This window comes from Acipenser ruthenus, chromosome 13 (assembly GCF_902713425.1).
Source record: "Acipenser ruthenus chromosome 13, fAciRut3.2 maternal haplotype, whole genome shotgun sequence".
Taxonomy (NCBI): Eukaryota; Metazoa; Chordata; class Actinopteri; order Acipenseriformes; family Acipenseridae; genus Acipenser; species Acipenser ruthenus.
In genome coordinates, this window is record NC_081201.1 from 24,411,359 (window position 1) to 24,435,778 (window position 24,420).

A 24,420-nucleotide genomic window follows, 5' to 3' on the forward strand; every position below is an offset into this window, starting at 1 on the left:
TTCATATGACATGCCCTTCAATCCTGGAATCAATCGTGTTGCTCTCCTCTATACTCTTGCCAAGGCCTCTAGGTCATTTTATGATATGGGGACCAGAACTGTACACAGTATTCTAGGTGTGGTCATACCAGTGCATTGTATAATTTTAATATAACTTCTCTAGATTTGAATTCAGCTGTCTTGGCTATATGACCTAACATTCTATTTGCCTTTTTATAGCTTCTCCACACTGTCTGGTTGACTTAAGAGTTTCATCCACAACTAGTTATTTTCGTACATAGCTTCCTCTGTTTCGTTACTGTTCATGCTGTGCTTGCCTCTAATGTTTTTGCGCCCTATGTGCAAAACTTTGCATTTATTCACATTAAATGTCATCTGTCATGTATCAGCCCAATAATGAATCTTGTCTAAATCTTTTTGTAGGATCTTGTAAAAGCTCAATCTGGTAATACAATAGACTGTATTAATACAATGTGTTATGAATGCAGCATGTAATCAGAATGTCAAAGCATTTGTTTAATTTTATTACTGATTTTATTTTTAGTACTACTCATATTACAATATTCTCACAAGTTAGCCAGCCTGTATTTTCATTTTGACTCTATGCCAATGTATCCTGCCTCCATACTATCAATCTAATTCCTGTGCAGCAATTATTAGGACTCCACCCCCTGGAGACTTACATATAGATTTAAGGAGTCCTATTACCGGTGGCACAGGAAGTAATATAGTTATGAATAAAATAGCTTCATCTGAGAACAAAGGGAGAAAACTAAAAGATCAACAGCAAAATCACGAAGGAATTGTGAGTATGCTGCTGTACTAATGAGACAAGAGAAAGTGATTAAAGACTTGGTTATTGCCACTTCTACGCAGTTCATGAAGGATTCAACACTTCAGTGTCTGCAAAAGCAGATTTAATGACTTGAGATGGTAGCCAGACACTTGTTACCCACGGTCTCAGTTCTGCTGTAAGGACGTCTGTCCAAGTCACTATATAATTACTTAGTATTCAGCCAAAATGGCTTTCAAATGTATGTGTCAGTAGTTGTATTTAATAGTCTTACACACAGACTTCTGTTGTACAGTACTTTACCAAAGGATAACTTCTTTAAGCTCTAGTTTCTTAAAATCTAAAATGACTGGCGCACTTCCTCTTTCCATTCTCAATGTCTGTGTTTTAAAAAAAGGTCATACATGCCTTAGTCTTGTGGGTAATAACAAAAGTGCATTTATTTTTCTTAGTAGAGGGAACACGTAGACTTATTTCACAACCATCTACATGTGATGAACCAAGGTCATTCCAAGTTCTGCACATAGTTGTTTAGTTTTTTCTAAAAAAAACAATTGTATTTTTAACATCACATAAAATGGCCCCAAACAATACTCCTATAGGTACTGCAAGTTTCAGTGTGCATTGTTGTATATATTAATAGGCTCAATTGTGTAAAAACTTTCCTCTCTAAGGGTGTAGCTTACATTATGTGTTTCTACCCTTGCCTTGCTGCAGTACACTCTTTGTAGACTATTGACAATACTGATAAAAAAAAAATCAACAGCAGTCTAAAAACATTTCATTATTATGAAATATTTATTGTTATTTAACTTCTGAAAATCTCAATGACTTTATAAATAAACTATTTCAGAGATTTCATTTACAATTGTGACGGCCTTTTAATAACTAATAAGAATGATATGTTCTTCACTAATCTTTGTTAAATCTTAAAGCCCTGGTGTCCATATTGGAAGTACACTGTGGCATAAACTATGGGTGGTATACAATCAGCAAATGAACACATTAGGTTAATTCCATGCTGAAAAATAGAATGTAAAATATGTTAGCAACATAGCACATAGATAAAATTGATTATAATTATCCTTCCATTTAATAGTGCTCAGCTTTATTTCTGGACTGTCTCTGAGGAAAAACTGCTAACCTATTTTACTGGAATTAACCAAAAATGTTTCCTCTTGCAGCCTGCATCTTAACTTATCATACCAGTCGGTTGTTTTCCTATCCAGATTTCATTACAGAAGTAGCAATAGTAACTGACTTTTTAAGACCACATTAGGCTTTGTCCTCTTCAAAAACCCGATGATAGACATCACATGAAGGCCTGTTTCTTTTTTGTTTTTTTTTAATGTGTCAGAGACTCAATGGGAAACCAAGTCATAGAGATGGTGAACTGAAGTTGGATGTGTGCAAATGAGTTATATAGAGACTGATATGGAGGGCCTCAGAAAATGCTTTGTATAAGGCTTTCTGTGAGAATGAACAGTGTTTATGGTGCATCTTTAAGTGTAGGTAGCTTCAAATGTTATTTTAAGCCTTTTTAAATTTCCCTTACTATTTTCTGGTGTTTTAAATTGTTCTGAGTGGCTCTAGGTTCTGTTGCTCCCAAATCGCGGTACTAAAATCTTTCTCTAAATCTGCCTTGATCTTGCACTGAGCTGCTTGTCTGGGGTATTCTAAGTGGGACTGAACAGATCATGTGACTTTCCAACACTAGCCCACCAGCTCTACTGGTTCTGACAGATTTAAAAGCTTGCATTACCACATGATTTGGATGGAAAGCGGAAGGCTGTTAGTCTCCAGGCAAACTCAAGGCTGGGTAAAGGCAGATTTGGAGACAATTGTAATCACTCAAAATTGGAGCCATAGAATCCAGCAATTACATTTGAAACAACTTACTCTTAAAACCAAACTATGTACTTCCCCTAAATAGAAAATGACCCCAAGTGGCTTTCTCTTTCCTTTTGGTTAAGACAACTTCATCTTAGCTTGTGCAGCTGGGCCTCAGAATTAGAACAAACAGTCCCTAAAGTCAGTGGAGCAGTCAAGTGTAGCTGTTGTTCACCAGACTGTTCTTTTCTAACATTACAGTACATATATTATTTGTCACATTACAATCAACCTCAGTACACTGCTCTTCCTTATTAACTAGTTGACGTCAGCTACAAATCCAGTTCATTGCAATCCAGTTCATGTAAATGTTACAATATGAAAAACAAAACACACTGAAAGTGCTTAAGAGAACTTTAATATATATATGTTTGGTTCTAGTTTTGTAAAATTAACAGCTGTTTTACTGCTTTCAAAAAATAAGAGTTCATTAAAGACTGGAGTAAATGCTTTGAAAATATGGCCCTTATAGTCTTATGTTTTATTTAATTTTGAGTGCACAATTGTAAACATCCAGTGGCGACTCTAACCCAGGGGTGAGCAAAGCTGGCTCCTCCAGTCTTTGTAAATTGTATATACCAGGGTGAGCAACTCTGATAGACCAGGCACTGTATTTCCTCATTAATTGTTTAATTAAACCAATTAAACCTTCAATTATTTAATTATATCTATTGAACATTGGGTTTACCTTGTGCCTCTGTACCATTTCTGGTATATACAGTACCCATACAGTATTATACTGTAGCGGGTGTTTTTCAGATAAACAATTGCCTACCTTGGATTCAGTGACTAACAAAATCCACAGTTCACTGTGTTTTCTGTCAAGACTTTTTACAAAGAATGCTATTTATCTACCTGTTTTATTAAAGGTTTCCAGCACCCCTATAAAGCATACAGTTTTATTAAAATGTGAATTATAAACATTTCTTGGAAGCAAGGAACATCTGGTTATGATACATACAGTATAGCACAAACCAGTATTTGTATACTGAATCTGAAAAAGAGTAAAAAGTGAAAATGGCATTCAGGAACTATATCCTTTTCAATCGCTATACATAGATTTTGCCTTATTGTACTGTAGCTATACCTCACTCATGTGAATAACAGCATAGTTGCCTGGGCAATTGTAAGGATTTAATGACAAGTACTGACAAGAACAATCTGACTTTCACTGCCAATACAGTATATGGGATACAGTGTAAATGGACTATGTTAATGTTATGGTATATAATGTTAGGCAGTATTCCTGGAGTTTCACTAGAATATTTTCTCATTTTCTAATACAGTTTTTTTCTCTGAAATGATGACATATTTTTACAAGGAATATTTGCATTTTGGACTGCTCCGTCTATGTTTGGAGAACTGTTAATATCTACTTGTTTTACAGCTGCAAATTGCAGTCATTTTTAAACAAATACCTTCTGTGGCATTGTGAAAAAGTTACCTCTTGTTTCCTGGTTTTCTGACACCACCACCCGCTGAAAAAAAATGTGTAGGATGCAATGGGCAGTCAAGAGGTTTGAAAATATAAAGATTTCTCTCTACCGCTCTCCATGTATTAATGATGGTGGTTATTTAAAATGATGTGTTAGGACTAATATTCAAACAAACACCCCCTACAGAATGAGCCCCTGCAGTAGATATTACATAGGGTGCAGTACTAACATGCTATGGTGCTTCAAGGCAAAGCCTACTACAGTATAGAACTAGGTTCTGGTAACTGATTACACTGATTAGTGCCTGTTGTTTATTGTAGCTTCTGTTCATTCTCTTCCTGCTTTGACATTGATTACACAAATATATCTTTGCTAGAGCAAAGATATATTTTCCTTCATCATACACCAGCCTTCAGTTTTTTGGAGTAGTACTTTTCAATATATGTGTATTCTGGATTTAAACCTGCGGAATACAATACCTGTAATTTGGTTTTCAGTAAGACCATTTGATTTGGTTTGCATAAGCGCACTACCTTGTCATTAACGCTTGAATAAGTACCTGTTCTAGGCGTGCCTTAAGGCATCTTTTAGACTTTAAGTCTCATGAGGCCATTTAGTGGAAGATAAATACATAAATTGTTAACCATATTGATTGCATACACTCCTGTTACTGCTGCTCCTATTAAAAGTAGGTGTAATTATACTCTCATTGAAAGAGTTCCAGAAAACAGCTTAATAGCAGGATAACAGCAAGACTATTAATAATTTCATTATAATTTCATGCTATTAAAATGATTGTGTTCCTCCCTGAAGCCAAGAGGTGTGATGACTCAGGTATGGGACATTCTCGATAACAGACTGACCGACTTTTCTGAAAGGATTAGAGGTGGCAATAATTAAAGAATGGTGCCTCCACAGCAATTTAAACATCCTGCAGGCATCAATGCTATCATGGTTGCCCATGACGGTCCCACACACTATTGGCTATTTTTTTTAGGGATCCTCATTAAATAATAGAGGCTGATCGTGTCCATCTGTCTGTCTGTCTGTTTGTCTGTCTGTCTGTCTGTCTTACACTACAAGGTGAACTCAATAACTGCCTTGATTTTACACCAGTCTTCACCAAACTTTTATCATACACTGCTAGCCTCCTGTAGATGTTTCGGATTGCATCCGGCTGTAACCCGATAAACTCTCTATTTTATACACATATTTGTAACCTTTCAGCTACTGTGTGATTATTACATGATTATGTTTTTTTTGTTTGTTTGTTTGTTTTTGTATTTGTATTTGTATATGGGAATAAATATAATTCCATTAAGAGCATTTAAATATGTTGTCACCAAAATATTGAATAAGCTTGTTTGCCATGTTTTCCCGGTTCAAATTGTATAGTATTGTTTTGCATTATTTGATATACAAATTGAATTGGCTAATATTGTATACAGATGAAAATAACTATTGCATACATACTGCATTTTATTTTTACGTTGGAACTGATTTTGGTACTGCTTCTAGCTGAATAAAACAAACATCTATTTCCTCTTACAGTGCACAACAATCCCTGTCTGTCTGGTTGCTGTACGCTGTGTTGCAATTCTGACATACTGTCTAACCACATTTTGCAGACTAAAGTGATTACTGTTCACATGGAAATTTCATAAACCAACTAATTAGCATTGAGTAATTTACTGGCCTTTTATGCCCAGTTATGCTGTTAAAGTGGATTACTACATGAGGGGGAAATAAAGCAGCCAACACATATAACCTGACTTGTTTCCTGCATTATCCTGTGTCTGGATCGAATTTAATTTAATCCAGGGTCAGACACAGGATTAAGTGGTATTAAAAGACAAGACTGGCCACTTAAATTCAAAACTCACTTAATATTCTTTGATCATATTGACTGTTATGCAAACTTATGAGACCATTATTAAAACTAGGGAACAATCATATGCACTGTATATAATAATACTATATCTAATATTTGACATACAGTTTGACTGCATACTGAACTGATCACATTGACGGGGAAGCAGTCATGCATTTCAAAAGCACAGCAGAGAATGTGAGCCTTGGTTGTTTTGTACTCTAAATGGTTGTGCTTTTAAAATATATAGTATGTCAAATTGTATGTAAAATATGAAATACTGTATTGTACACTTTATGTAAATATGGTTGTACCCAGGGTTAATACTGAATGGTTTTAGCCACTACAATGACTACAAATCTTCATGAAATTCAGCATACTAGAAGAAATTGAGATGAACAAAAATTTTCACAGAAGTAAAACATAGCAAAAATGGATATGTGACCGAATTATTACACAAAGTCAGCCAAGTTAGAATAATAAGATTTCTTATTTGGCCCATTTTATAGGTAGTATATTAAAGAATACAACAGGGCCTAGCAATATGGGTGTTTTTAAAAGCACTGAACCCACATGCCTGATGTAAAGAATCAGACGCATTATCCTAGGCTCTGAAAGCAAAAAGACCTTTCCCTGTGACGGTTTGACAAAAAGGTACTTTTGATGTTAAACTTGAGTTGGCCAGTGGGTGATGGGTTTTTAAGCATGAATATACCTTGTATACTTTGCATGTAGCAGACACTTTGTGTAAATGGGCGCCCCTCACATGACCAACAGCTCCCTGACTTTCTCTATTGTAAGTCAGTTTCAGTCACAATGGGCAAAACAGTAACTCTGATACACACTGATAGAAGGCGCTTGTTGGCAGGTTCTTTCTTGTTTGTTTGTTTGTTTGTTTGTTTATACCATGTATTTACCAAGCTTTTTTATTATTATTATTTATCCTGCTCACCTGTGCTTTACCGTGGGCATTTAACAGGACATAACGCACTGTTAAAGCTGGTTTCATAGATCACACTAATCACAGCACTAATCTCGTAGTAGCATTGGGTAGTTCAAGTGTTAATCGGGGTCTGTGAAACCAGCTGTTAGAAGTGTCATGGTAGGTTTCAGGGTCAGTCATTTTTATAATGTCTTGTTTCCATAATGGGGAATTTTTAAGTTATATTTGCATTGGACAACAGTGTTTTAAAAAAAAGTATATATATATATCTCTTGAGATCTGAATCTTGCTGCACTTATTTCAGTAATGAAACCCAAAGGGGTCTTTTTTTTAATAATACATCAGATCTAAATCTGTGGGGTTTGTAACTTTAAGTTTCTACTGTAGGCTAATGCCTTCATCCCTGTAACATTACACTATAAAGCTGTTGCCCAAAACGATTTGTCACTCCCAAAAAGATTTGAAACTGTATCTTTGCAGTTTTAACATACAGAAGGCAATGTAGCAGGTCACAGCAGGCTGCCTTAGCATCTGTTTCATTCATTTTTACAACCTTGATGTAAGAGGTTGACAGAAAGCAGGAATCTCAAAAATAGGGGTGTTGACTCTTATATTTGTTTTTATATACTGGTACTGTGTGTATATTATCTAAAACATGCTCAGTGTATGGTTTATGTATTCCTACACAATTAACGTATAGATATTTTGATTAACAGTTTATGTTGGCAGATGTTTCATTCTAACCCCTCCTACACTGGCAAAGAAAACAGGAGAATATATTTGTGTTTCCTAAGCTTGTGGCTTTAAACCACAGATGATGGTTTGATCTTTATTTATACTAAGTGAGCAGGTGTTTCTTTCGAGAGAACTGAGAGTTTAGCTGTTGTATCAGGTTTATTTAGGTTAGCTGTACAGCCAGTGAAAATCAGATATGAGGTAAGTGAATTTATAGTCAAGTTGGCATTTATGAATCAAGCTCTGGTGGCTTGAGCACATACTGTATGTTTCAGCCTCCTAGTGTATATTATGTCCATTACATTGCAAGAGATTGAGATTCATTCTTAACCATGTCTATGTTAAATTGTGCAGCTATGGTCGCAATGCTTAACACCAGTCACAGATTGTTACCAGTCATTTAAACCTGCTTTAATCAATAATGTATGCACTTGTGGGTTAAAAAAAATACCTTATATCCCTGAAAATAATTCTACAAGGGAAGTGTTGTTTGGAGATTACGGTATGATGGACTTAATGGACTTGCCCAAATTAATGCTCACAAATTAATGTAACTTTTAGTGATGGTGTGCCAGTGGAAAAATGTGTCTGGATTTGCTGATCATGTGGAATGACCCACTTATTTGAATCACTGAATGACAAAAACATTTTATGTGGGGTTGAAGCTCTGCCAGCTTACCTTCAGGCAATGTAAAAGAAAAAATTGTCAACAAAGTCTGATTTCTATAAAAAAAAATATATAAAAAATTGACTATATTCTAAATTGGATTAAACATAAACCAATATATTTTGAGCGACCAATTGAACAGGATTTTGGTACACTGCAGTAAAAGATAATATTTAGAAGAAGAATACTCGGTAAACTAAGTCATTTTTCAACATGATTATATCAATCCCCCAAAATGATTAACTGTAACTGGTATTGTACTTTAAGGAATTACAAACGAAATCAACTACTATAAAAGGTAATCAATGAACACACAATGTCTAACTGCATTCAAGCGCTTTTAATATCACTTCAAAGCAAAAATGGCGACAATAACAACAGTTACAACACACAAGTGTTAAAACATTAAATATGCCTGTTTTGATTATTGTCAGTTCAGCCTACTACACTATACTATACATTGTAATAAAAACATGAATCTGTAGCATACACATTGCAGCGTTCTGTATGATACATTGTACTACATACCGGTAACTTTGTCATCCACTTAAATACTCAGTAGTAAATTTGGAAATACTAAAAAAAAAACTAAAAAAAAAAAAAAAAACCGTAATGACAAATGTTTCGAAAAGAGGTATTTCTCCAAGTAAGAGAAGTGTGAGAAGATGTCAATACTGCTTTATAGCAATTTTCTAATGTTATACTTTTGTTTTACAAAGTGACATTTATGTATGCGAGGTGGAAATAAGTTGTACGGTTCATAAATGTGATTGTTATTATGCAGAGTGTCATAATAACCGAAGAGATATTATCAGGAGGAAGGATCATTATATTCTGGTCGGGTCATTTTAATATGCTGATAATACGCAGAGCGCGACATTACCAGTGGCAGATTTGGCTCTAATTTCACATTCACTTGTAAACCAGACTGAATAGAGAACAATGGAAAACCATACACATACAAAAACAAATTAAGTCACCAGTCAGGATCAGCGTTAAACCGTCGGAAGTGTCAGACCAAAAATGAAATGGAGATAGTCTAGAAATATATAAGGAGCAGGAAGTTAAATGCACACACCAACTCATGACATAAACACTATTACAACGAGTAATGTAACAAATACATTATTAAACCAATACTAGGATAGCATAGCGAGTAAAACTTTCAGATTCCATTGTCAGATGCTAGGTAAAGTTGAGAGCTCCGAATAATTCACTATATAAAAAAAAATGTATTTGGGCATAAACACATTCAGTCATGTGACAAGAAACCTGAAACCACAATCTGCGCCCACACATACAAGGCTCGCTGGTAAGAAAGGAGTAGCTTACATTTATTCGCCCACACGCTGCCATGTAAGTGACCCATGCCACGATCACTCAGTGTAATGTTTTAAGCTTGTCGAGAAACCTGCGAAGGAAATCACAGTGCGGACCCAAAGGAACTAATGTTGCCTACAGCTTGGATCTAGAAGAAGTCAAGTTTTGGAGCGTTTATTTTACTTTTTCTTCTTTTTTTTAACCTCAACCTGTCAACAGCAACAGGGGGATGGAAAAAATAAATAAATTCACTGCACCGGCCGGGGAGAAGTTCAGGTGAGAAGTTATGAGTGACATACATTTTAGTGTACGGTATCGGCTATGTCATGGCTTATTACTAACACCGCGAGGAAAGGGTATTGGTTAAATTAAGATTATATAAGGATAGGACGTTTCCAGTCCACATTCAAAGAGCTATACGTATTACTGTACACCTGTGGCAAGCAAATTTGATCATACAGATAGTTTAAGTTTGTCCTGGAAAGTAGCCCAGTAATAAAAACATATATATTTTAAATAGTTTATTAAGTGGTGTGTGTTATACAGTCTGCTACTAATGTATCTGGTAAAGTAATAGATTCGTATGACAATTATAGTTTGATGCTCATAACTAAAAAAAAAAAAAAAAAAAGAAAAATAAACATTTTAGTACATATGGCGATGTTTATCAGACAGTGCGTCTATAATTAAGCCTTACTTTTGATTTAATTGCAAAAATAAAGTGAATGGGTAATAGTAGGGGCACAAACACATTAGTTCCAAAGTGACCCTGGCATATATAAAGAGAATTAAAAGACGAATATAATTACAGGGTTTTACTAATCTACAATGCCCTAATCCGGTAAGCAAAATACTTTGTGATTGTTTATAAAACAGCACATTTTAATGACACCAGGCCAAACGTGTAAAAATAAGTAACGTAAAGAAAACCTTTTTTTATAGAGAAGGGTACAGAATTGGGTTACCACATGCGGTTTGCAAGATGTATATATGTATACATCATGCCCTTAAGAGAATGCAGAACAGCCTAACCACAGAACCATACCAATAACAGGCAAAATTGTGTATTGTTTACCATAAGCCCACTTTAATGGTACATTTCCCTGTCTCAGTCCAAAAGTGCTAATACAAAAAATCTTAGGGTTGTTAAATACCACTTGATTTTAGAAGTACCTTTCAGGTTGAATTCTGTAGTTCTGTAGTCACCAAAAGAAAAAAAACATTTTCCAAAAAATATATAGTTATACAAAGATTTATTTTAAAAAGATATCATTTTAAGTCCTGCTTTAATTAAGAGACAGTCTAAACATCCTTCTATTAGAACCAGCTCTCTACTAAGACCAGCTAATTCTGCAAGCTACACTGCCTCTATGTGCATGCACTGGACACAATGAACAGCTGGGATAGACATGCACAGTGTGTGAACTAGATTACTGTAGACTTCACTCAGTCCAGATGAGTTAATCACAGGAGGCTCTGTTTAGCATTGTTATGGGTAGGACTAAGAAGAGGTAGGGTTCTGTGGTTTGTGTAATTGTGTGGCAGGGAGATTCATTGAAGGGTGTCATCTGATAGGGTTTGTATGTCCCTGTGAAAATACAACATTTTTGTTTTTAATATTGTGTCGACAATGGAACACTCCGTTAGGGAAAATGGTTCTCTTAGTGAATGCTAGTGCAGGTTTTAGCACTCTTGACCCATGGTGTTAAATGTTAGTCCCATGATTTGGTGCCTCCACCTGTTAAATAATTATATTCATCTTGTACATTGTGGTTTAAAATATATATGTATATATTTTTTGTGCATTCCTGCTTATTTTTAGCTAAAGCGGGTAATACACCAAACCATACAGTACCAGTCAGGAGTATTCCATCAGTGTCATAGGACACACGATTTCGTCATAGCACAATGCAACTAGATGTTGTGTTTTATATGATGGAATCAGCCAGTGTGCAGTTCGCGTAAACAAGCCACTGTGCTGCTAAAAGGTCTGGAAATCACAAACACAAATCACATCAAATGGAAACATTAAGAATGTAACCTTAAATAGGTTTAGTTTAGTAAAACTAAAAAGCTTACTAAATAGTTTAACAGGATTTTTTGACACTAAAAAAAAAAACTTTAAAATGTGACAGTTATGAGACAAGTAAGCTTGTTAAGTTAGCCGTTAAGGGTAAGTGTCCTTCCCTAACCTGTGTAACGTAAGGACCCTGCTGTATAATGATATAATAGCAGCACAGCACACATCAGATGATGACGTGACTGTACAAAACCATGAGGCTGCAAAACTGCACTGTTATATAAAATAATAATAATGATAGGCCACTTATCTAGGCATGTTGATTCCAGAAGGCCAACCATATAATTAGCTATATAAGTGATATGTAATTTATAGAATACTTTATTTGCAAAACATGTTGGTTATCCTTGGTATATATACAACTGCTGTATAGTTTCTTAATACAGAAATATACTGCTTGCAGTTTCATGCTGATTAGGGTTGTATAGCTCCAGTGCAGTAGCTCCATAGTGTGGTTTTATGAACTGTTTGAAAAGTGCCTGCTCAACCAATGGAGCTCAGTCATTGAATCTGGAGCCTGGGTTCCATCCCCAGTCACTGCCTCTACATTTGGACCCTGTTGTGTTAAGGACACTGATGTGTGGTACCAGTGGTTCCTTAAATGTTTCTATTATTTAACTTTACTGTTGGTAATGTATGTTAGGTGTTAGTTAACTGTTATCAATGTGGCTGATTTATAAATAAATCTTGGAGAATAGTTTTATGTTTTCATAGGATACCTTTGTCAGGGATGAAAATACGACTCCTTTTGCATAGCAGTTTCATCCATGCCATATTTGAATACAAACTTAATTAGCCAATGTGTAGGTAACAACCTCGGGTGAGTATTAAAACCAGGAATGGATCCAACCGCTATGCAATGGGAGTTTAATATTCACCACTGTTTGCTGCTAATGTAATTTATTGATTTGTTCCATATTTCATTGTATTTCTCCTGTTTCCCTTTGTTTCTCTCTCTCTCTCTCTCTCTCTCTCTCTCTCTCTCTCTCTCTCTCTCTCTCTCTCTCTCTCTCTCTATATATATATATATATATATATATATATATATATATATATATATATATATACAATAGCTGTCAATAATAATTCTACTTGAAGGCTGTGTGGTCCAGTGGTTAAAGAAAAGGGCTTGTAACCAGGAGGTCCCCGGTTCAAATCCCATCTCAGCCACTGACTCATTGTGTGACCCTGAGCAAGTCACGTAACCTCCTTGTGCTCCGTCTTTCGGGTGAGACGTAATTGTAAGTGACTCTGCAGCTGATGCATAGTTCACACACCCTAGTCTCTGTAAGTCGCCTTGGATAAAGGCGTCTGCTAAATAACCAAATAATAATAATGCCAATAAGGTAAACTAAAATAATGGATAGGAAACATGTGAGTAAAGTAAAATTTGAGTTATAAAAACCTTTATACAAAACAAAAATATTTTCAGAAGGGAAGAAAAGCAAGAATTAAAAGTGACTGAAGAGAGTTTGCATATAACGATATGGTTCAGGTATCTCATTATGCTTACCTGAGATTACCTTAAAACATTTTCCATAACTGTAATTAACATGCCATGCAGCCAGACATACATCCAAGGTGTGTCTATGAAATCTGTCTATGGGATCTCTGTCCCTGCAAATTGAATGAAATAATATCTGCCTGTTTGATCACTACGACTTGCAGAACAACATTTCTCAAATGCAGCCACCACAGCAGCCCCCCCCAGTAACTCCCCCAGCAACTCTCATAATCATTATCTTAAATCGGCACCACTATCCAGTTTCATTCATGCAGCTTGCATTCTGAATCCTCATAATGCTTCTGTGAGCTGCTATTGGCCACCATTAACGTCAGTATAATCACTGCATGTTGATTGGCCGAGCTTTCATTATGATCAGATTTCAGTTTGGCATGCGTCACAAATTTCTGCCCATTTCGCTTTGTGTCAATGCTCATTGGTTGATTAATGAGAATAAGAATTTAGTAGTAGAAGTTGATGTGAAAAGAGCGGTATGGAGAGGAATATTATTTTCTTCAGTGTGGAGAAACTATGAATATTCAAGCAAACATTTGTTTCTAAAATGGCAAGTGATGTGTGGGGAAAAAAAAAACATTTTTTTTTGTTTTGTTTTTAAATTCTCAAGATAAATTATTATCCAAAATTACATATTTATCTGTACATACAGTGTTTTGGGGATTCAAAACAGTATCAAACTTTTTATCAAACTTTTTCCAGTAATCAAGACTTGTCATGTTTTCTTACAGACAGCTTCAGAAGATGGTACAAGACATCAAGAAGAATGATGGAGGCCTTATGAACAAGTTCAAAAAGTAAGTTCAACAGCCAATTTATATGGAATAGTATATGAAAATCAAATCAATACCCAGTGCAATAATGGAAGGGCTAATCAATGAATGAGAACGCACATATAATGTACGTACAGTAGCTATGCCAGGTCAAGGTTTACGTGCAGCTTGCATGTCTGCCGATGAGACTGCACCTAGAAACAAACGATGGATAAAACCTTCAAAACTATAGCTAATAGTTTTGGTTAGTTATACATTGTCTTATTTTTCAGCCATACATAACTCATGTTATGCACTAAAATCCACACAAACACACAGGGCCGGATTAACCCATCATGGTGCCCTAGGCAAACATACAATTCTGGGCCTATATCTTCTTATATGAATAACAACAAATATTATATATATATATATATATATATATATATATATATATATATATATATATATATATATATATATATATATATAAGCTTAACTCATGCTCCACCAATTTGAAAAATTTATCATTTTCATTTTTAATTTATTATACATGGTTTTGATCAGAAACGGTAAATTAAGCCGAATTCTCGTTATTAATTATGACGAAAGTTTCATGCACTGCTCTGAACTGAATGACTGACCGAATCCGCAGAAACAGTTCAATTGAAGGTGGTGTGCTAAATACATTTCAAAATAAATTTGGAAAAACCTGAAGCTTACGTCAAATCCCATAGCGCAGCTTGATGATCACCTTTCACGATTTACTGAATAAAAATACAACAGTTCAAATATGGACAAGAGTACTATGTTGATTGTTATCCAATTTAAAAAAAAAAAAAACATTATACTTCTATACAGGAGGTGCTCAAACTTTTGTCCACTAACTGTAGGTCCCCCATAGTCCACAAAAGCATATATTAAAAAAACAAACATACCTGCACATTGTCGTATAGTCAAATCGTGGTTGCCAACCTTGTCATTTGTTTTTATTGACATACAGATTTACAGTGGCCTTTTTTTTTACTGATACAATTTTTTTTTACTGACATAATTTTAAAAAATAGAAACAATAAATAAAATACATTATAAAATAGTCTAGTTTTGTGTACTTACATTTCTTTAGGTCTTATTTACTTCTTATGGTCATACATGGACACATTTGCAGACTGGATCATTTGCTTTGTTGGTCTGAAGCTAGTGTTGTTTTTAACAGCATTCTTGATAGTCAGAATTCCATTCAGAATGTCTGTAGACAATTGATTTCTGACGTCTGTTTTTAATCTCATTCTAATTCTGCAGTACTGTGTGGCAAAGCCAACATGTTAATGGCAACCTTGGCAAGTGTAGGAAAACGTGGCTCTCCGCTAGGTGTAGACAAGAACACAATTTTGTGCCAGTTTTCATCAGCTGCCAGATCCCGTCTAAGATCCTTCAAGTCAGTCACTTTTTACTGCATAAATTCCATCTAGGCTATTCAGCATATTTCCAATTATAAAAAAGCATTGCAAGCTGGACGATGTCTCCTGAGCTCGCTGTACTTTGGTTACTTGGTTGAAGAACGCGTATACTAATTTCAGTAGTGTTAATTGGTATTCTTCTTTTGATACTTTTCACTACAGGTTTGTGTCATTCGAACTGACTGGGAAAGCCACACGCAATACAAAATATACCAGATTTATTTTGATTCAAAATCACAGACATTTTTTTTTTTAATTTACGTTTTCGTGTTAAAATTTGACTTTTTTTTTTTTTTTTACTGACTGGCCTTAATGAACAGTTGGCACCCTTCAGTCAAATGCAGTTTAACGTGGCTTACTTCTTTCTCAATCGCCAATACAGCAAAGGCAGTGAGCTTGCCTTGCTTTACTGTTGATCGGAGGTGTTTTTTGACACGCTTAAAGAAAATTATCTTTCTCCGGGGTCGGGGATAATGTTTTTGGCGGTACAGGGCTTTCAGCACCGATTTGTAAAAATATTTCTTATACCCCTCTTTGCCACTTGTATTCTTCTTCTTCCTATTTCACATTATGCGTTAATCCAGCCCTGCAAACACATGGACAAGTCAGGTTTGCAGAACTTCTAATAACATAATACCAGAATAGTGATATCGCCTCAGTGGTTATCTTATCACAAGTGTGTTATAATCCTCCAATAGAAATGTAGGAATGTGCTGCCACTCAGTAGTTGGGTGGGTTTAAAGTATTCAGAACGAAACAATGATAGATACAAGTCAGGAAGAAAGGGCATTGCCCAGCTGCACTGATTTCATTTTTTTTTTTTGTATCGGGGGTGTTTTATCAGTTTTGTCAGTTAAAACCAAAAATCAGAAGCCCTAGTTATACTATTAGATTCATACCTGAACGGAAGCTGATGTTTACTTTTCTGTGTGGACTTTCCTGCGTTCAGTGTTTTTTCTAATACAGTAATTGTGATTGTGGTTGGCCAATGTCGATCTCATGATTCACCATGTGTCAATATAGTTTCAGAATGACAATGCTTCTATACACAACCCCACAATTTGTTGCTGACTGGTATGAGAATGAGGAATATTTTCTTTATGGCCCCTGGTCTTCCCATTTACCAAATCTGAACATTATTTAACTTTTGTGGGTCATTCTAGAGAACAGACTTTTCTGCAATTTACTGTAAAAACCTTTGTATAAGTCTATTTTCTAGGTATTTTAGGGGGTCCTAAAAAGGGGGGAGCGACTTATACACCGGTGTGACCTATAGGCTTTTTCCTGAAATTGTTGTCTCAAAAAGGGGGGGCGACTTATACACCAGTTTTTACAGTAAGTACTTTTCAGACTCACCACTAGGGCTGTGCAAGTACTCGGACTGTCCCTGTTTTCTCCTCGGCAGGTATTAAATGAAGCCTCTCATAAGAAGAAAAGCTGCATTTACCTGCTGTACAATTAAGTACCAATCAATGGGATTTAGAAGCACATTTTCCTTTTACCCAGGGTGCTGTTATGTTATTTTGACTTTGTGCAGGTTGAAAACTGACCTTGAAAAGTACAATAGTATTAATAAGTCTGTAGTTATAATTCATTCTGAAACCTAGTCTACATACATGCAAACGAAAAACTATGTATGTATGTATTTGAGTGGCTTATCTGTATAATAGATAGGCTACAAGAAATGGGCTATATTCTCAAAGCTAGTAACACATTGTCATTCACACTTTACTGGGTGTGTCTATCCTTTATGAAAAATTATGCGAATGAAGATCTGGAAAATAAACAGCTTTGAGAATCTAGCACATTGTGTTTCTTTTCTTGCTATATGCAGGGTATTTCCCGCTGTTTTTCTCTAGACATCTATTCTGTGAAGAGCTCCATTTATGGACAAATGAAACTTAATCTTGGTAGAAAAGACTAACCACAGCTTCATCTGAGAAACCATATGTTTTTCAATAGGAAGTCTTTCTTGTTGTATTCTTAACACAAAAGTTTGACAATTATCATTGGAAGATCATTGTTCCATAGGTGTATCACCAGTAATGGCTGCACAGTGTATTGGACGTTTCTGCATTAAATCAAAATTGATCCACCAGTGTCAATCCGGAAAAGAACTGTCTGCAGATTACCATCCAACCAGATCTGCAAATGCAAATGTTAAAAAAGTCACCTCGGCAATAAACTTATCAAGATTGATAGCTATGCCAACAGGCATATTATAATCAGGAAAGGCAAATTTTTGTTATGTAAGGATACAATTGCAGCAGTATGGCAGTAGAGATTTTAAAAGTGGAATACGTCACGGTGTTTGATCTCTGATATTGATAAGCATATAACTGTGGGTGATGCACCATTTTCCTCTTGCTGTCACCAATTGAATTAACAATGAAACCAGGCTTCCTCATTGGGTGATACTCTTATACGCTGCCAAACTTGTTTTAATACAGTTCATTGTAGTCACTCAAGCACCCTCCTCAGACTGGCCCTGATTGGTCCAACGGCAGAACAAGGCTCTGTCATTGGCTCAAGCACCAGGCTTTCTGACTCAAGGTCGTTGTAAAAGCTTTGCTCACAGTAAACAGTAAAACGTTATACACATCTGAGATCAAGTTAAAACCAACTGCATAAAGTAGACACACATTAAAAGGATAAACTATTTTAGTTACTGTATCACAATTAAACACAATCTTTAGAAACGTGTACTGTTAATGTTGTTTAAAAGAAAATATATGTGTTTTTTATTGGGCTTGCCTTTCCTACCTACACAGTGTTTGAACAACCAGTTGCCTCAGGGCAGATACTGTATGTAAAAAAAGTGCAGAATGTAGATTCTTTGATTAAGCATTACAAACCAGGAATGATGCATAAAACATTTCAACTCCTAAAACACTTCCCTGAGCAAGACAGTTCCTGTTAACATGAGTCTTTTGAGGAACTCCTGCATACCATCACATTCTAGCCACGGTCTTTCCACCAGCCATCCACTTCCTTATTAAACCAACTAAACGTAAAACTCTCTGACCAGGTTTAAACTACCGTACTTAATTGTTTAACTCTGCCTGTTAAACAGGACCAGCTCGATACTTCCCAGTTCAATAATTCACAGTTGGGCCATGTTTACAACAGGAAAATCCTCAGCTAAAAGGCTTAGAAATTAAAAACTAGCTCTAGAGTTGCAAGTAAGTCAGTTAGTTCCCTGTCGCTATAGGTTTTTTTTGTTTTTTTTTTTACTATAATGGCTGATGACTAATGCAGAGAAACAAAATACAATAATTTGTTTTGTTGTAGTGGAAAAAGAAAAAATAAAGTATGTTTTTTTTTTTTTTTACTTATACAACCCGTTGTTAAAGTCAGCAATACTATTTTTGCAATATAATTCAATAAAAAAAAGACTTTTACTCCAATGCACACAAACTCAAACCAAATGGAAAAAATAGAAGCCTGTACTAGATTTACTGTTGTTTGCTGTGCCTGCGGTGTACATAAGTTCATTTAAATCAACCTAATTACATTTTTTAAAATGGTAAAAACTGAAATCACAAGATTCTGATATAGTGCCCTAACTGTTGAACCTGTTTTTGCTTTAATTCACTGTCATTGTTAATGTGTGATGTTAAAGCTGAGAATCGTGTTAGAAATCATGTTAAAAATCCCAATTTCTGTAATGGTAAAAATACTAAATATTTTTAAAAAAATAGTGTATTTAAATGTTCAATAGTATTGTAAATGTTATCCCTTTACATGAGATTATTGATGCTTAGAATGCTAAAATTAGATACATTGCACATTTTTGCACAAATGTGCCTCCCCCTGACAAAGTCACCAGCCGCCACTGATTATATATATATATATATATATATATATATATATATATATATATATATATATATATATATAGTAAATCGGAGGCTCACCACACAGGCTCACCCGGTCCTTTCCCTTCAATATACACGACCCAACAACACAGATTTGAAAGAAGAGCACTGACGCACACTTTAATTTTACTGCAAAATAAAAAGAAACAAAACGAAAACAAACACCTAGATCCTTCGGAGCGCTAACTACACATTTGTCGGTTGCCTGACTAACTCGCAGGATGGCTAAGCCTTTTTAGTGGATGAGGAATGGGGAGAAAACGTACATCAGTTTATGAATATTCAAAAGAAAATGAATGTTTCGAAGTATACAAAAAGCAAAAATAGCAGAAGTGGATCAGATGAGGCAGAGAATGCATAGCACTGCAAATACTGCTGCATTGAGGTACATGTTCACACTGACAAAAAAAGAACACGCTGAAAAATAAGCGACACATTAAACTAAAACAAGAAAGTGAACTGAGAGACAAGCAATCCATTTATGCAGCTTTTACACACGCTTTAATAAAAAGAGAGCGCAGAATGACTGTGTTAATGAGTTTGTCAGAGTGGTGTGCATTGCTGGAGAGCCACTGTTTATTGCAGAGAGGTATGTATTGGTGACTTCGTGCGACAGTACTGTCTGTCCATCAGCTAAAACACTAACGCCAACAATCTTAATCGTAAATATTTTAGAGAAAATGGTGATGCTTTAGTTGGTAAACTTATATATGGAACGCATTGATGGAAATGTCCTGTGTGATTTTTGACGCGTCGTCAGATGGCTTGCACCACCCAGTTCTGTCTTTTATTTTATTTTTATGATTTCAAGGGGAATAAACCTGGCTTGTTTTGTGTTGATGTCATGTTCATACCTTCATTTTTTTAAAGATAAAAACCGAAAACGCGGAACACTAGTTATACCGTATGTTCCCACCCCTAGAACATTTTTGATTGACATTAACTGATGTAATTTCCTCCCAGCCCAAACTGAGACTTTAGAATTCAGGCCAGCCCAAGGAGTGAAATCGGACCAGATAATTCGGGCTCCAGTCCGAACTGGGAACGGAAACGGAAAATTGCGAACATGCAAACAGTGGGGGGGGCAACTCGAGCACTTACCGGGGTTATGTGCTTCATGCAAATGTGCTATTAGAGGATTCCACAGTGATACATAATTTTGCTTTATTTATGTATAGATTTTGAGTAATTTGGTTTTTATGGTAATTAATACGCATAAGTGTGCAATCTGAAGCTAGATCACAACATCTTTGATATGTTGCCAAAAGTATTATTATCAAATCTGATGATGGTGTTTAACAATGTAGGTAACACCTTCTGACTCCAGGCCACACAGATGTCTTCCTTATACAATGTATGAAATGAAAATTTTCAGCTTCCTATTAAATGTCAGGGCTTATCGGGCCTCCCTAATGGCAGACCTTTATACACATGAGAAACGGTTTCAGTACCCAATGTGACGTGTACAGAAAAAAAGAATGCCAATGAAAAAGGAATGGGCATGCGCATTTCATTCAGTCCATTTCTTCTTTCTGTTTTATCGTTTGTTTTTATTCAGGAAAAAATAAGTTAAAGTTATTCTTTAGACCAGCGATTCCTAAACCTTTGATTGTCACATACCCCCTTCCAGACCTATCAGCTGTCCGCGTAACCCTAGCATACAGGTTTATATTTTCATGTTATTTTTTATTATATGCTTTCATAATACACATATTTATACACATAAAGGACTATAATCATACAATTGGGGCTTCTGTTTTTTGGTTTCAACCGATAAAAAACGATATAACACCCCCGATACAAACAAATATGAAATCGGTGTATAGTCAATAAACGCTGGAAATGGTTACTCAATTCACGTTGACTTCATCACCACGTTCCCGTGGCAGCTGGGCAATGTCCTTCCTTCCTGACTTGTATCTATCATTGTATCTATCATTCTGAATACTTTAAACCCACCCCAACTACTGAGTGGCAGCAAATTCCTACATTTCTATTGGAGACTGTGCTTGCATGATTTTAAACGAGATTACAATTAGGAATGGAGGTGTGTTCACGGTATTTAAAGCTGTATTACAGTTAAGATACAGATTTTAAAACAGAATTGCAAATTGTGGCGAAATGTAAAAAAATGCCTACACACAAAAACCCCAGAAAAATGTGCTCGTGACCATAAGGATTTCATTGTGGAAGACAGCAAAGGAAAGAAGGTACAACTTAAGTGCAAGTACTGTCGAGTTACTATACATATTGGTGACAGAAAAAAAAGGCCAAGCATTTCGGAAAGTAATCGAAAACAATTATTTCATACAGTATATAAATAGTGAAAGCCCTGGAAAAAAAAAGATTTACATACGACTAAAAAATAGCTCAAAATAAGCATCGAAAAATGAATTTAATAAAAAACGAAAAACAGAAGTCCTAAATATAATAAATATAATTTGCGCTGTTCGTCATTGTCTCTGTGTATTTTTGTTCTCATTGGTACCTCTTGGAGATTTGCAATAAACATGCGCACCAGGGCGGTGAACCCAAGTGTCCCGCAGCTGCGTGATTGTCTTGCACCGCCTAGCCTCTCTTTTTGTTTCTGAAACAAACTAGCGTTACGCACCATTTCACACTAGAAATTAAAAGGAATTCCCAATGCGTTTTAAAGCGTTGTCCGAGAATGACAAGTCTTATGAAAATGCAAAAAAAAAAAAAAAAAGTTTGTCCTGCGTACCCCCTAAACACAGTTTGGGAACTGCTGCTTTAGACCATTCTACATTTTTGGGAATATCTAATTTCTTCCATGTTAACTATCCTATAATATTTCTGCTTAGATCGTTATTTACCAGGCTTACTAACTAATGTTGTTTTTCAATGACATGGGTTGCTTCTGAAGAAAAATGTTTTTACAAGCGACAATTTAGGATGTGCAACTGTCATTTTTGACCCCTTTACAATCAGAGTTAGTGGTCATTTTTTTTAAAACCTTCACCCAGAAATTCAGCTTTTAGACATCTTATCATAGATCTACAGTAGCTGGGATAAGACAGCAAGCACATGGTAAATAGTGATCTCAGCAGAAGAAACACAACATAGGATATCAAATAGGTAAGACATTTTAAAAACTATCCCTTTAAAAAAACAATCCTGGAAAATATTTTCTAATCCCAAAAGTCATTTAAATTACAATATCTTGCGGATGAATTTCAGTTTTCAGTTCCTCAAAAACAATGTCAGGATATATGATTAAGCCTATACATACTGAAGGGTAGAAAAAAAAAATTCTCAGGGTAGTTTTCCTTAAAGAACAGCTTGGCACAGGTGTGAAATATCACAGGTATCTGAACAAATGTATTATTTTTGTTGTTTGGAATCACTTTGTGTGTCATTATCTGCTTCTGTGTCAGAACTCTGCAGTTTCAAACACCACTGTGGCTTCATAAGGGCTCTCAAACATATCTTCTCTCCAAGTACAGCCAGTACAGCCATTGATCTGTCCCCTTGCAACACACTGCCCCCTGTGGGTGTGCTTTAATCTTCACAGTTTTAAAAAGTCGCCAGGTGTGATACCTGAAACAAAGTGATTATAATAGGTGTGTTGATACTCGTATTTTCCGAGTAATTGCCTTTAAGTTGGCAGGTATTAAATAAATAAATAAAAGCACACCTGTTTATTAATGTGTTGATTTCAAAACAAGAACAGTTGTCCTTCCCTCACCTTTGCAATTCAGTATCAATCAATGGCAATTAACTTCCACATCGAAGAAGTGAATTTTCCTCTCATTGGGGCGCCGACATCTGTACTGCTGTACTAAGGCTGTAGACTGACAACGAAAATATGCTATAAACTAGCAAATGCAGCTGACTCGTCACATAAACATGACCTTTCTTTAAACCTGACACAAGCTGCCACTGGGGAAACTGGGATATGTGTTTCTTTGTCGGGTTTAATTAGAGATAACACCTTGCCCAGGGCTTCAATCCCATAATTCACTGCAGAGATGACACATTTTCAAGGAAATGAATTTCAAAAGGATAAAAGAACAGTAAGACAAATAATCACTCATAAAATCTAAATGAGGTTTAGTTAGCCTGGTCAGGACAGGTTCTATGTTAAATAGTACTGTCAGATTGTTATAGATTGATTGATACTCAATAATTGTGTAAACAAGGGAAACCGAGGGACGCATTGTTTCGTGTCGAGTAACGCCCCTTTTATTCCATTTAATTGACAACTTCAAATTTCTTAAAGGTAATTACTAGTGATGATTATTAAGAACAAAAAAATATACTAGTTATATTAACTATTTTACTTTGCTTCCATTGTGATTTATAGAAAAAATTTTTTTTACTGTTTGTTGATTTTTTTTTGTGTTACTTTTTTGTTCACATAAAAATAACCCAATCATTTTCCCCTCTATTAATTACACAGGTTTCAAGTGGCTAATATGCGCAAAACAGGAATAAGCACATGGGGCCGGTATGGATATCTTCAGCAGCAGTGTCATTAGCTGAGCAGCAATCCTATTGGAATGGCATTGCTGTGTAATTTTACTCACTCCATGTTGCTTGTTGACTACCATGTTTTTTTTAAAAGCGTTCTGCTTTCTAACATCTGCTCTAATAAATCCCCTAGACTGTGGAATGATTGCTGCTAAGTGCTAGAATTATGACTTTAATGAAGCATTAAAGTAGAATGGTGAATATTGCCTAACTTGCATTGCGGTGATTACATAATATCTTAAACTCAAGGTCATCAGCAACTTATTAAGAAGCTGTCTGGGTATTTTTGGAAGAAGTATTGGCACATGACAAGAGTTTATCATTATTAATAATTTAATCTTTAGTTTTTTGAGCATGGTACATAATTTAGAACTAAAATGAATTGTTTGGGGCTATTAAGAGTGAAAGTGTCTTGTATTTGTAGAACATAAGTAAGGAGGTATTGCTAAGATTTTTGGGCAAGGTGATACTAGGGAGCATGAATGTGTCCTGTAAGGGGTATCTACAAATTCCAAAGATCAGGCCTGATTAAGGGATCATCTACAAATTCACAATTTAGTAAAAAATAACTAAGGGGGTTCAGTCA

At 35.5% G+C, this 24,420-nt stretch overlaps 1 protein-coding gene across 7 annotated transcripts in view; it reads left to right on the forward strand.

The window, feature by feature from the left end:
• The window catches only part of LOC117418546 (B-cell linker protein), a 57,432-nt gene that overhangs the window by 11,857 nt on the left and 21,155 nt on the right, over positions 1-24,420 (forward strand). For 2 of the 7 annotated variants that reach the window (XM_059035789.1, XM_059035794.1), the window contains 2 exons: positions 13,985-14,050; positions 23,764-23,811. In XM_059035789.1, coding sequence (XP_058891772.1) covers positions 13,985-14,050; positions 23,764-23,811 — 114 coding nt within the window. Of the gene's footprint in view, positions 1-7,842; positions 7,869-9,653; positions 9,931-13,984; positions 14,051-22,356; positions 22,440-23,763; positions 23,812-24,420 lie in introns of those variants that run through there. The other 5 variants (XM_059035792.1, XM_059035791.1, XM_059035793.1 and 2 more) reach the window with 5 other exon arrangements.